Genomic DNA, 14,815 nt, shown 5'->3' with positions numbered 1-14,815 from the left:
TCATGTGATTCTTATGGATGAGGGCTACTTGTGAGATCAACCCTGTCGTGCATTTGATGCTGACTCTTGTCGCGTTGTCATCTCTGTAGCAGCCGAGGCTTTTCGATTTTGATGCACCATAAATATCTCCTCTGACCGCATACGATAACCCAACTGCACTGCTTGAAAACCCCTAGTTGACTGTTTTAATATTGATTTCGTGTGAGTAATTATGACCCCACCTCTTTTAAACACAAAGTGACACCCTTGAACTCTTCATTACATCATTTAATTATTTTGTTGTGATGATTTGTCCCTCAGTCTCCACTTAATAACCGTCAACTCCTCCTAGTAGCACGGATGTATTTTAGGTTAAACAAGGTGATGTCAGGTTGTACATTACAGGGCGGTGCCCATCCTGTTTCATTCCCTACAAAATGTGCTTGTTATGTAAGTCGGCACATTACTGCACTGCATTTTTTAAATAAGTGTGGTGCTATACAACATGTACTTTTAGGTATATGATATTTATACAAATCATAGGAGGAAGGATATCGAAGTATTTCATATCAAAGAAATTCACAAACTTCTACTCAACCAGAATATCATTTTAACTTCATTTATTTTCTCCTTTGGTTTAATTTACACATTCTCTGATGTCCTAATGTCATAACGTATACATGTATCATTCTATTGTATTTTCTACTATTACAGGTTTGCTGTATGAGGTGTTTTGGGCTTTTCGCCATCATTTTCCTACGCATACTGTCCTAGATTAAGCTGTTTGGTTTCAACTTGTGCAAAGAAGTTAAACTCAATAGCACACTCATACACTAAAAATGTACACTATATTGTTTTTTTTTTTGCTGAGGAGAGCTACCACACCAAAATGACTTGTCATCCCGTAATAAAAAAAAGTCTTACGATACATTTTTTGTGTCACGTGACGCTCGTTCTCACATACTTATTCAAATATTGATATATGGTGCCGTGGCTGTGAAGTACAAAGGAAGCAGACAGGGGATGCACGTAACGGAGACAATGAAAACCAATACTTCTCAATTCTTTGCATCTGTGAACCACATCTACCTTTTAAGGTGAGGAGAATGATGTGGAACCTTTTTTTTTTTTTTTAAAGGAAAGTGGGTTTTGCAAGGTCAACCTTTTGCACAACACCAACAAGAAGAGGAGGTAGTCGAAAAGCAGAATAACTATCAGACACCATTCGCTCCTGAAAAGATAGCCGTATCCAGAGTCGCGCATGTAGATGTGTTTACTTCCTGTCAGTTCTCTCTAGTGCAGCTCGGGTAAGAGCTTCCTGTTTTGCTGGCGAGTGAGAAAACGAGATGGTGCTAAAATTCTTCCACGTTTTGTTTAACAAAACTGTCCCACCCCAGTCTCAACCTGTCACCTCCTTTGAGCCACAGCCAAGGGGGCTCACTGTAATTTAATTATAGCTGAGAGCTCTCCTCCTGTAGACTCTAATGGAGAATCAAAACACAGAGAGGTCAGGGAGGACAACAGCCTAAATAAAAACACATGTTTACTCTCAACAACTCAGCTCCCAATTTAGGGTGCTGTCATACCTCCTGCTTCATTCAGAGGGTGTGTTACTATTTTAGGGGTTGTCTAACATCTTTTACACATGACTGGACAAATGTTATGTCCCCAGGAGCTTCAGAAAGCGGTCATCCATGATGCTGAGTGACCGACTCTGGAGCTTTTTATGGTTTTAAACACAGTGCCACAGGGCGAGTGAAGCTGCTGCGCCTCTTATTCAGTGTTTATCTGGTGTCCTCCCTATACAAACAGCACCCTCTAGTGTTCAACCCTCTACTTTTATATATTCAAAAGATTTGTCCCATTTCCAAGCACACTCCTGCAACTTATTTACCTCTGATAACCACCTTATATCTGCATTTAATGGATGATGTTGTCCAAGAACATGCAGAAGAAGACAAATGTTTTTGCATTACACATATTTTGATAGACTAGAATGTTACAATCTTTATCTTGAATCTTTTTTATATAGAAAAGGAACATAGATCCTACATTATTAGGTACCTTTTGAAATTAGAATTAATTGTATCCCATAAATTATGTTCATGTTGAAAAGATAGACTGAATATATTTTTTGCCATTTCGAAAAGAACAAATATGTGAATACATGATTATACTCATTTATAGAGACACCCATTTTGGCAGTAAAAGATAAGAAAATAAATAAGATGACAAAATGATCAAAAGTCATAATAATTAGGGTATTTTTTTAAGTCAAAATTATAGGAGAAGTAGTCACAAAAAAGTTAAATATATGAGATAAAAAGCCATCGTTACATGGAAATCTTAGATAAAAAGTAAACATTTTCACATAATTTAGACTTTTATCTCATTATTTCTACGTTTTAACTCAAAATGATGTATTTCAATCTCTTAACTATGACTTTTCATTCCATAATAAGAGTTTTAAATGTCATAATCATTATTTTTTTTTCTTATAGCTTTTACATTAAGGTTATAATAAGGATTTAGAATGGCACTTTTGGAACTGGTGGCAATGGGCTTCCATAAATTTATGAATAAACATGCAGAGTTTTAGGAATGGGTAGCCTATATGTGAAAAACCTGATGCATATCATATGATGTTGTACTTCATAGATTGTGGGGCTGGATGTAAATATTTACATCAGCTGCTAATCATTCAGGGTACATTTCACATTTCATAACCATGCCAACTCTTACATGTTTTTATCCAAAGATTAACAAAAAAACCCTGAGAAGACTGGTAAATATATTAGATTAATTTGCTTAAATTTACCTTGACTATCTTAAATTGTAAGACTCACCTTGCTCTCACATTTGCAGTGTTTGATGTAGCCCAAGTTGTTTGTTTGTCTTTGTTAAAATTAAAACTACTTTACTTATTTATTTTTTACTTGCCGTTATTCATTAATAATTAGAAAATAAACCCTTCATGTGCAAAGAGACAATTTAAAAAGATACATGACTACAGGATTTCCGCTTCTTTTGCCAGTCTCACATTTGGTATAACCCTCTTATCACCACCCCCGCCTCCTGCTAAGAAATGGTATCGTCCGAAAATGGCAGCCTCCGTGCTGAAGCGGTGTGTGACAGCAGCAGTCAAAGTTAAATGTTTATCTCCGTCTCTTGCAGGTAAACACATCTTAAATGTCGACGTGCGAAAATAACAGTTTAGTTTGATTATATTTTTTTGTTAGACTTCTATTTCTTCCTCTTCCATGTTCTGTTTTAATGTTTAGAGAGGGAGAGCTAATGTCCCTAGTTCATGTTATTAGCTAACTGAGTTTAGCTTCTTAACGTCATACCTGCATAACCAAGATTTCAACACACATTACTGTCGTTTAAATGTGTCATAGTAATACTAACCAGCTTGTAAACAGGCGACAGGCAAACGTTAATATGTATTTACATGACCTGGTTGACTGTTTGTCTTTACAGCCAGAAGATGGCTCCTCTCTGCAGCTTACACAGATACCAAAGTGTGGGAGGCAAGACAGAACGATCCTCACAACCTGGGTAAGAGTTATGCTAATATTCACATAAAAATGTATTGAATAATCTAGCTATTAATATCTAGAGTCAGGAATTCGGACATTTTTCTTGGGAAACACATTTTTCTACCTGGTCCATATAGAGGTCGTCACTATTCCTCATTTTAACCCTCACTTTTATTAAATGTAACTGAGTTGAAGATGAGTACAAATCCTTTCCAGACGGTTTGGAGACTCTAAATTTGTTATAGTTATGACCGTAAGTGTGAATGTCTGTCTATCTGATATGTGCCTGTACATGGTATAGACATTTCGGCAGATTCTTTCACAAGATAAACAGATATAGAAAATCGATGAAAGGTACTGAAGGATCCAAACTGAAGACAGTTCAATCTTTAAGTATGAACTTTTAAGGATAAAGCCCCTGGATTTGGAGTGCTATAATCTATGACTGGATGTCAAATGCAATGTGTTGACAAAAGTTTGCAGTGAATGCCTGATCAGATTTGTATTTGTGTTTATATATATTTTTTTGTTATTTAAATCTTGATTTCACAATTTTAATACTATATTTTTAGCTAAAGGTCTGATGAAGTGTCCGTTGAAATTAGTCATTTAATTTGCACAATGAAGTCTAGATTTTCACTCCTCAAAGTGAGTTATCAAAAAGGTAATGTGTCTTTGTCGATACTTAAATCCAAGTCTTGTTATACCACTGGTATAAATTGTGTGTTGCTAACATATCCACGTCCAGACGTATAGATTGAAGTTTACACACTGTAGCTGTTCTCAGTAGTTCAGCACCAAATATTAGTGTCGGTGCACTCTTTCAACACAGGGTGGCAGTGTTAAACTGCAGCATCATGGTGGACTGATCGGTAAATGATCAGTAGTGTTTCTATAATGACACACACCTCCCCATTTTTAAATGTAATTTAACAAGAATCAATCATACTAAAGTTTTAAACATATAGAATAAATCACAACTGATGGTGAAACCTTTGATGCCATAATCAAAATATTTTTTAATGGCGCTGTTATGTCTGAGGCAGGTGTATACTGTAAACACATTCATTCTCAATAGTTTGCTTTGTTCTACACTGTTTTATAGTCTTACTGATGTGTTTTGTCTTGTTTTTCTAACCCACAGCTGCACTGGCCAGCGCTATGGACAGGACGTATGAAAGGAATTTCCCAGTTAGCTCTCTGACTGTGTCACGGGTAAACTGAATCAAGATTATTTCAAACCTTAATGGCAGTAGAAAGACAGTTTTCAGTATCTGTTTATATTTTCTGTTTGTGTTTCAGTTTGTTGACAACATTTCATCTCGAGAGGAGATTGATCAGGCGGAGTACTACCTTTACAAGTAAGAGGGAATCATTTTGACTCTTTCTCCATCTTCATTTCTGTGTCGCATGTCCGCTGCTTCCTTGGTTCTCTGTGGTATCAACGTTCGTGCTTTTCTTGGACTGAATTGTCTGTTTGGTTTGTCTGTTTTGGTTTTTGTTCAGTCACATGCTTTTCTTTGTTCGGGGCAACTCCAGATTTTTCCTGTTTACTCCCTCCTCTGGAATCTGCACCCATTCTTGAGATTACAAGATTTAGTATATTTCTCAATCGCACCCTTGTTGAGGGCACATTAATTTTCACGACAGATGAAAAGCAAACTACCTTTACACCTTGGGATGTTTGAAAATACTACTCATTATTTTTGATACATTCAAATGTTTTTGAAGTGTCTGGAATCTTGTATTTTAGTTATTCGCTCTACTTGTGATTCAGCAACTGATAGTTTACCGCATACTCATGGTACTCAAATGTGGTCACATGTCTCTTCCTCCCATCTTTCCTATGATTTTATCTTGCATATTGATAAAGCAGACCATCATGTGATGGATGTACTGTATAAGAAAATAAAAACATTTTTCTTCATTCCTTCCAGGTTTCGTCACAGTCCGAACTGTTGGTACCTGAGGGACTGGACCATTCACAGCTGGATCAGACAGTGTCTCAAATATGGAGCCAAGGAGAAGGCCCTGTACACACTTAGGAACAAGGTACACAAGAGATTATTATCCCTCCATTTTATTTTTGAAACAATAAACTGGACACCAGTTAAAAATTAGAAGACTCTTTGGTCAAGGTAAAGGAAACTCATCTTCATAATCAGAGAGGAAATGTGATTAGAGGCCTCTGTCAGCTGCACTTATCTGTCAGTGTGAGCGATCACAGATCCAATCTTAACCACTCAGATGCATTTTGAAACGGATGTTAGCAGCATGAACAACGTCATACATGTTTGACAATTTCAGCCCGGCATGTGTACTGCTCCTAAATGAGTTGTAGTATCTGCCAATCATTGAATTATTTTTAAAGTGGAGTGGCACGCTAAACATTGACGTGTTTACAGTGAGGTAAAACAGAGCGTGCTCGGTCAGTATCTGTTGTTGTTTTGATGGCTGTCATGTCCGTGGGGGATTAGAGGTCTCGATGTCAGAGATGCATTTGGGATCGACAGTGTGCTGTACACTGTGTTTACCAAATCATGTAGGATAAACAGTTCATGCTGTACTTGTGATGCAAAACCTGAGTGTGTGTGTCTGTGTGTGTATGTTTGTGCAGGTCCAGTATGGAATATTCCCAGACAACTTCACCTTCAACCTGCTAATGGATTCTTACATTAAGGATGGAGACTTTAAAAGTAAGGAATTTCTGAAGCGTGTTTTCAGTCAAACATTTGAGGTGAAAAAATAGGTTCAGACGGACTGAGACAACATAAAACTCCTGCAGGTATCCAAACACATTCTTGTTGACTTTGACTGTTGCTAGGTGTGGGAACAGGCTGTCTGTCAAATTACCAAAATCTGATTTAAAACATTTTATTTCCTTGTTTGCAAGAGACGGAGTGAAGAGGAAGCCAGGTTATTTTTCTCTAATAAGATTAGACTAAACACTCCATGGGTTTTTTTTTTTCAACTGGTAGAGTTGGCATAATTTTACATTGTTTGCATTACAATGTTTTCAGTTGCATGTTGAAATCTAAAGTGATGTTTCAATACTTTTAGAAATGAACTGAAAGTAATCATCGTACTGACAAGTGCTGCCTGACTAACTAAAACCAGACATATCTTAATTCCTCTATGCCAGAGAGCAACATTTTTGTTAAACAGCTATTAAATACACATCAGTGAGCCCAAACTCAAGTAATTCAATCTGTGCTGCTGTAAATTCTCACTTGCAGAACCAGGTCTGTTTAAAGCTGCAGCTGAAAACAGTCCCTGACAAATACAATACATCTCAAGTGTTTTCTCTACATTAATTTGGGCATTGTGAACCATCAGTGTAGGAACATTACCACCATAGAACCAAAGCCTTTAATCCTGATCAAAATAACAAAATATAAACAATAGTGCTCAAATCTTTTACTGTAACACTAGAGCTAAACTAAGACCAATAGAGATGATTGCTCAACTACCAACACTGCTATAAAACAGAGAAGGCGCTTCTCTTTCATTAAATTTTTTAATAACTACACGACCCAGCTGTTTAAGGGATTATTTTTGAAAATTAAATATTAGATTTTTGTGTCCTGTTCTTCAAGATGAACATCATCAGTAGGAAACTAAAAAACTTGTGTGAAAACATCAGAAATCTGAAAAAAATGTCTGAGGTAGAAAAGTTGGTGTGTTAATAAATACAAAATGCGACAAAATGCAGCCGCAGTGATGTACATGAAGCATGTGATTTAATTGTCACCCAAGCTTTCACTCTTTTATAGAATCAAAAAACCTCTTGAGATGAAAACAGCTGTGTGGACTAATAAGAGGGACTTCAACAAAGAGACTTTCATGTTCCTCAAATTTACACGAAACACACATAAATTGACTGGCGCGCTAATTACATCATCTTCTCCATCAGATTAAAACTCTTGCTTCTTAAAATTTGTTTTAAATTTGGATTTAATTGATTTAGTTTAATGGCGTTTGGTTTGTTGTAGAACTTCTGCTCTCTCGCTCACGTACTTGATCTCGAAGAAGAAACCCTTTAATCTTTGCTCATAGTATTTAATTTACCTTCCAAAGAAATTATAGTTACTGACTATTAATTATGGAGAGACATTTATTGTACTGTTGTTATTATCCTCCTACAGGTGCGTGCGCTGTGGTTGAAGAGGTGATGCTTCAGGAGGCGTTCGACCTTCCATCCACACAGATCTTGTCTCTGTACGCTCTGGGCACTTACCTCGCAGCCAGACCACAACTCACTGTGAGTGAATCCGCAGCAGCAGCAACACATGAAGTGTTAAGAAACCAAATGATACCAGAATATACTTGTGCTTAGAAGTACAGTACATTAAGACAGACTCTGTGCTATAGTCATCTACTTACACTCACACTTGTTCCTGTCTGTGTTCAGGTGTCAGAGGAGCGGGCGTTGGGAGCATCGCTGCTCATCTGTGGAATGATGCAAAACAATGCTGCAGGCCTCAGCGCTCAGCTGCTCGGCAATGCTCTCCTAGGTGTGTGTTTGAGTCTCTTCCCCCACAGTTTTGGTTTGATTGATTCATCCAGTGGTCTTTCATTAGGCTGCTTGTCTAATTTATCCTCCTCCTCCTTCTCCATCCAGGAAAGGTGGAAATGTTGAAGGGCATACATGCCGTCTTCAAAGGGATGCCTCTCTTCTGGGGTCGCGGTTATCTGGAGCGAGCGCTGGCTGTCATGGAGAGAGCTGCGTCTGGTGACGTCAAGTTGTCCAAAGACACGGTAAGATCTTTATGTGCATGAATGTGGTCATCATACATACAACAATTTCAGCTGAGCAAAGTAGTCTTTTTGCGGAAAAGACAACTAGGTACAAGTGCTCAAAAGGCCATTCTTCATAATGGGGTTCCAGGTATTGGCATAGTCAAACGTTTATCATAAACAATATATACACATAGAGGCTGCTTTAATAGGTACACCTATAAAATCTAATGCAATCAAAAACAGCTGTCCTGCCTACATATATAAGTTTATTATCAAGGTTTATTAAGGTGGTATTTCACAGTGGTGAAAACATCAATAGACGACATGAAAAAGGGTAGAAATGCTTCGAGCCGGAGCAGTGTTGAATTATTAAGTCACAGAGGACTGGAAACTCAATATTTAGTAGCAAAGTAACCCCTAGCATGTTGTTACCTTACATTGAAAGGATTCCAGTGAGTTGGACACAGTAGAGAAGTATAAATACTTAGTATCATCAGATAATCTGAGTCGTAGTATTGGGATTGGCATCAAGAGAATGAAACCTGCATCCCTAATTATCAGAATCAGAAATACTTTATTGATCCCCGAGGGGAAAGAGAGAAGACAATAAGAAATAAGAGTAGGTAAAAAATAAAATATAAACTAAACTAATATACAATGAACAATATATACTGTATTTATTTATATCTGAAAATCACAGAAAATCAGATTATATCATAAAAAACCCATAGAAAATATGGACCAAAAGTCTCCAGTGGCTCTTTTTGATAGAATAAAATAAAATAATCACAATATTAATACATTTTTTTCTTTAGCGCCTTTCAAAGCCAGGTGCTTACAAGGTGCTTTACATAATAAAATGCAGAATCGTGTTCTCATTTTCAAAAATGAGACCAGGAGAATCACAGAGAAATAAAACAATATAAACAAGAATTTCCAACAGTGATTAAACAAGCAAGATAAGACATAAACATTGAAAAGCTTCATAATCTGACGCACTGGCTCAGATGATCAGATATTAAGCAGGAGTTGAGGCTGGTTAGTTTTTCACCTGGTTATAGTCTTTGTGCTTAATTGAACTGGAATCTGTACTTCAGGCTCATTGAAGATATTGATTGATCTTGCATTGATCTCATAACTCACCTAATATCGTGACACTTTCCTCGATTTGATGTGAGAAAACAAGTTCTCCTTCATCGGTTGCTCTTCTGGTTAGCAGGTTCCTGATTTTGCCCACTTCAACAACTTTTCCCCTTTTTGTTTTGGCTGTGTTTTCCTCTGAGTGGCAACTGCAAATGGGAGATTATTTGTTCAATTAGTCTGTAATGGAGACGTGAAAGCAAATGGAAATGTTGCCAGGCTGCCAGCAAGCATACTTTTCATAGGAGCTCAGTGAAAGTGAGGCTAATGGGGAACTAATCGAAACCCCGGTGGTGATTTTTTCTATAGCCATTACAGTGTGCAGTAACCATTTATTTCATAATGATACGTTAAGGCAAAATACGTGAGTAGTTTAAAGTTTAATTAGTTTTCATTATAGTCATCGCACAAACACAAGATAAAGAAATATAATGAAACCTGTGCCAGACAGCATCACTCCCTGCACTCATTTGTCCTTTTTTGTCGATATTCTTCCCTGACTGAGACTTCTGACGTCAAACCAACATCTTCCTCGGTGTGCTGAATCACTGCAGTGAGATTAATTTGGATTAAAGTTTCTTTCAAATAGAATTCTATGTTTAAAGCAAAAAAGTCAGTCTCATCATGGCACTGAGTCACACAGCAGAATTATTGACAACACAACATTAAACACACGCACAGGATAGAGACTGTGGTTACTCTCCAGGTGGAGTGTGTGCCATGAACAGTTTTCATTGATCTGCTGAGATGAAAGACACACGCTGTCATGTTGTTGTCATTTTAACATATATGCACACGGACACAGTCGGGTGCAGCGCCTCTAATCCGGCCTGTGCTGTCCAGTTCAATAGTTCAGCTTTGTCCCCGTCTAATGAGATTTTGAAGAGCCTGGAGCACCGAGGATGTCCATGAGAATCACTGCAACAGTAACTAAACGGCCTGTGTCAGACGGCCGCACAGCAATAATGTGGACAGAGCAGATAACACCGTAGGACAGAGAGGAAATATTACATCTGAAATGGTGGCGCTGGTGACTGCAGCCTCAGGTCACGGTTAATCTTACCTCTTCCGAAGATTAAGAGAGGAGTTGTCAAGTGACGTGTCCAGCCTCTTTCATCATGACATGCCTGTTCTGTAATCTTTAGACAAGGAAGTGGATCTTCTTGAAAAGTTTTTTAAAAATAGGTCGAGTTTTTTTTCTTTCATGTATTTGTTTTATTTGGGCGTCACATCATATTTACACAGTATTTGAAAGTACAAACATGTACAAATATAATTTTATATTTGGTGAAACAGAAACACATAATAATCAAGACATAAATAACATAATATGAAATATAAACCCACTCTCCAATTGGTCCTCTTTTAGTACATGACTACAGACATTTATTTCTGTTTCATCCTGTAAATAGATTCTCTTACTCTAGTGACCTGAATCTTAATTCTGAGGCTATTCTGTAAATAATTCTGTTCAACCTTCACTCCTCCTGGTGTTTCCATGTGGTGTTACTGTTGATGCTGCTGTCGCAAACACAGAGTTGGCCTGACTTCTGTCCAAAGCAAGAAAACGACTGTAATAACACCAATCTGACAAAGAAACTCCAAAGTTCTGTTACTTAGTGATCTTGTAAGAATGCCAGTGGTGAGGTTAGGATTAGGGTTGGGGAAGCATATAATTCACACAACAACCGGAGAACTCAGTTGAGTGAACATCCACCAGTTTCTATTATTTTGCCTCCATCAACAAGGTTCCTTTATGTTATTTCTTTAATTTATTCCACATGTTCAACTTTCACCTTAGGATAGCTACCGGGGATAACAGTGCCTCTTCCTGTTTTGGTTGCGCGATGACAGATGCACTTCCTTTGTGCCATAATGCCTTGGGAACCAATCTATACTCTGATGGTGTCATTTTTCTACAGCCATTTCTCTGTGCAATCTATATTTACTAAAGAATGTTGCCAGTTTACATTAATCTGGAAAGTCCTGCTTTATGTCCGGTTTAGGCACAACCCACACCTGATTTAAGATCCACCAATTCTGAGCATGGACGTGGATACAGATCATTTAGTTGGCTGAACACGTACAGATTATGTATAATGTAACTCACTTATTAGACTTATTCATCATTTTAAAAAACTCTGGTATATGATTCCTCTACAGAAGTGCAGTTGGTTATAAAATAATGGTTGCACATCTCAGCAGTGGCAGCCTCAAACAATTTGATACACACACAGCAAAAAAACCCATTTCTGCTGTTTCAGAACTGCTCTTTATATTGATATTGCTAACCTACTAAAAAAAAACCTAATATTTTTAAATATTAGGTTTTAACGTGCACTTTATTATCTTCCAGCTTGACTACATGAGCGACTTGCTGCAGGAGCTGTCTTCCACCTCAGACTTGGATTCTTCTGGAGACGAGTCGGCAGGCGAGGAGGACAAGAAAGAAGACGCCGTAGACGAGGACGATCAGGCTGAGCAGGCTAAGCTGCCTCAATATGTTGACAGATTCAAGGTGGGTGTTTTTTGTTTTTGATCGTAATAACAGATTTTATGTCAGTTTTCTTTGTCAGTGCGGTAAGCAGATGATTAAGGGATTCCTGTCATGGCCGAGTTGTTACTCAGGATTGTTTGTGTAAAATCTGAGTGGGTGTATCGTACAGGAGTATTTTGATTTGTTATGATTTGTTCACTGTTGGAATATGTTGTTGAAAATTCTAGTGCACGGTCATATTCCCAGTAAATGTCTTCATGTAGAAAAAAGTGGTTAGTGGGCAGCATATTAAGGTTTTTTTAATAGATTCTTAAAAAAATTCATACATTTAATTCATTAAAAACACTGACCAAAAATGAATTAAGAAAAGCTGCTCAAAGTATTGAATAATTTATCTGTTGCAAGTAAAGTAGGGAAAGAATGAAAACATACAATCTAAAAACCAAAGGTCTGTTTTATATGATAGTTTGCGTCAGTGAGATTGTTGTCGAATCACGAGACGAAACATTGTAGCCTTAAGCAGCGATCACGCACGTGAACTGTGCTAATGTGCGGTCGTGCGGTTGTTTTTAAATGACCAGTTGATGATTAGACTGAGATGGTTTCATCGATGGCTCTCTGACAAATGGTAGAATAAATACATTTAAGGGGGCGGCCCAACTGTTTCCTCACATTAGCTCTGCAGTGATTTCCTGTAAAACGTTTCTGTTTACGCTCAGTGTTACTCACCAAGATGCAAAGTGTATGTCCTCGAGGTACTACAAACATGTGGAGAGCATTTCCTTCCTCAAAAACCATTTTCATGCATGTTTACTAGCAAGCTGTCTTCTTCCTTCTCCCTTTTGTTGGCACCGTAGTGTGTTTCTTGACATATTACCACCACCTGTTGATCAGTGTCTTCAGTATCTGACTGGTCAGTGAAGTCTGTTACTGTTCCAAATGAACTACAGCTGTATTAAACAGGCTAGTATGTATTATGTGTTCGTAGTTTGGCAAACACATCTTAAGCAGACATGAAGGTCTGAAACATGCTGATCTGAACAGCAGTTATGTTTTTTTTAATAAGTCAGTTCAGGTTCAGTTGTGCCTTTTTGACACCCAAACTTCTCAAAGCAAAACAAATGGCCACCATGCAGACAGACAGTTGGTTACGGTTTTATGGTCCACTGAACATTTCTGTCGCTTCACAGCAGAAAAGCAATTGATACAAAACAATGGCTCCAGACAAGTCAACCAGCGTAATACAAGCCTCCATCAGCCCAGAGATCCCAGAGTGATTTGAAACTGGCTTTAATTGCACCCTTTTTAAAGCAGAAATCTTTACTCTATCTGCTGAGTGAAAAGTGTTAGATTGCACCACGTCTGAAGTGGGTGCATGAGATCGATCGTAAATAACAACTTTTCTAATCTATTTGGGATCTCAGGGTTTATGGAGACTTAGATTGTGCCAAAGGAGCCATTATGTTTTTGTTTGGTTTTTGTTTTTTTTCCCCAATAGTTTTTAAACTCCATCTACTTCCTTCATTGCTTCAAAGATTATACTGTTTTTGTACCTGACTTTCCATTTGGCATGGGGTGATTAGGTAATGATAAAGTCTATTGTTTTGATGAAATTACCCTCGAATGATTTTTACAGACTTGAACTGAAATTAATCTGTTTCATTTGGGGATTGAAGAGTGTTTTAAAAACAGCTTGAAGGTTTTTGAAAGGTGTTGAAAAGAGATCACCGGTTTGGAGGGTTTCACCCGACTCATTTACATGAAGCGATGAAGTCACTGTTGGACGCTTCAACGTCTTTTTGTTTCCCTCCTTATTCAGGAACTGAGCGGCCAGCTGGAGTCTCAGGGCAAAGTGGACTCTGCCTCCTTCCAGGCTTTAGTGACCGCTCTGGCCCAGCAGAACCTGGCAGCTGCGGAGGAACTCGACTTGGAGCAGTACGTAAGCCGGATGGATGCCTGGGAGTCCGAAAAGAGACAGCTGATCCAGAGAGAGAAGGAGATGAGGGAGAAGGCCGAGCAGGAGAAACAGGAGAGGTTAGCCGCCAAGGCTGCAGCTCAACAGGCGTAGCGACTGTCAGGACTGAGCTGAAACAAGATCACTGAACTGTCCACTGAGTATGTACATTAAAATTGTGTATACTAAGGAGATAATTTGAGATTTAAACCTAAACCTAAACCTTTGAAAATATCAACATTGTCAACATAACATCTGCTTGTGTCATTATTACTTTTGTATTTGTTAATTATTGTGTGCTCGTGTGAAAAGTGTTGCTCTGTTTAAATGAATTAAATCGGGCAAATCTAAATATATTGTCAAAACATTTATTGCCTTCTGTTCTGGCTTCTGGAATGATACGCTTATTGGAACGCATTAACACATCAATTGTTAAGCGTGACAATCGGGTGAACTCATGTAAGCAGAAAGTAGGGAAAGCTGGAGAAAGATCACATCCTCCCACTCCCTTTCCTCTCTGCCTGTGTGTGTGTGTGTGTGTGTGTGTGTGTGTGTGTGTGTGTGTGTGTGTGTGTGTGCGCGCGCCTGTCAAGAGCATCTTTGGAAGTTTTCTCACAGGGGGATTGAAAGGGGGTGCTGCACAGGGGAGTTTGCTGATAACCAATCTAGAGAACTTTTTTGCATGGAAAGGAATATATTTATGACCAGAAACCCTCCCGCTGACAGAGGAACACATATTTCATGCTGTGTAGATCCCGATAACAACGTGCTCTTTGCTGTTTGTCACAAATTAAAATATCAACATGAGACTGCAGCATCAACTAATACACGGAGACTACACGTTGACTGACAAACAAGAGTAAAAGCCTGGGCTGTTTTGTCTGCGTGCAAAGATAAGATAATAGATCTTTGGAGGAAAAAATGCTGTTGTGGTAGTGCACATAATGCATTCATTCCACATTATGT

At 38.2% G+C, this 14,815-nt stretch overlaps 1 protein-coding gene across 1 annotated transcript; it reads left to right on the top strand.

The window, feature by feature from the left end:
- The first annotated feature begins 3,080 nt into the window (after positions 1 to 3,080).
- Positions 3,081 to 14,201, top strand: mrps27 (mitochondrial ribosomal protein S27). The gene is made up of 11 exons (XM_030415759.1): positions 3,081 to 3,153; positions 3,460 to 3,537; positions 4,663 to 4,733; positions 4,821 to 4,879; positions 5,456 to 5,570; positions 6,136 to 6,214; positions 7,664 to 7,779; positions 7,930 to 8,032; positions 8,140 to 8,276; positions 11,755 to 11,916; positions 13,715 to 14,201. The coding sequence occupies exons 1-11, from the start codon at positions 3,081 to 3,083 to the stop codon at positions 13,961 to 13,963; spliced, it is 1,242 nt and encodes a 413-aa protein (XP_030271619.1). The 3' UTR covers positions 13,964 to 14,201.
- Positions 14,202 to 14,815: the final 614 nt, after the last annotated feature.

Source organism: Sparus aurata, chromosome 5 (genome assembly GCF_900880675.1).
Source record: "Sparus aurata chromosome 5, fSpaAur1.1, whole genome shotgun sequence".
Classification (NCBI taxonomy): Eukaryota; Metazoa; Chordata; class Actinopteri; order Spariformes; family Sparidae; genus Sparus; species Sparus aurata.
This window is presented reverse-complemented; position numbering and strand designations above follow the sequence as displayed.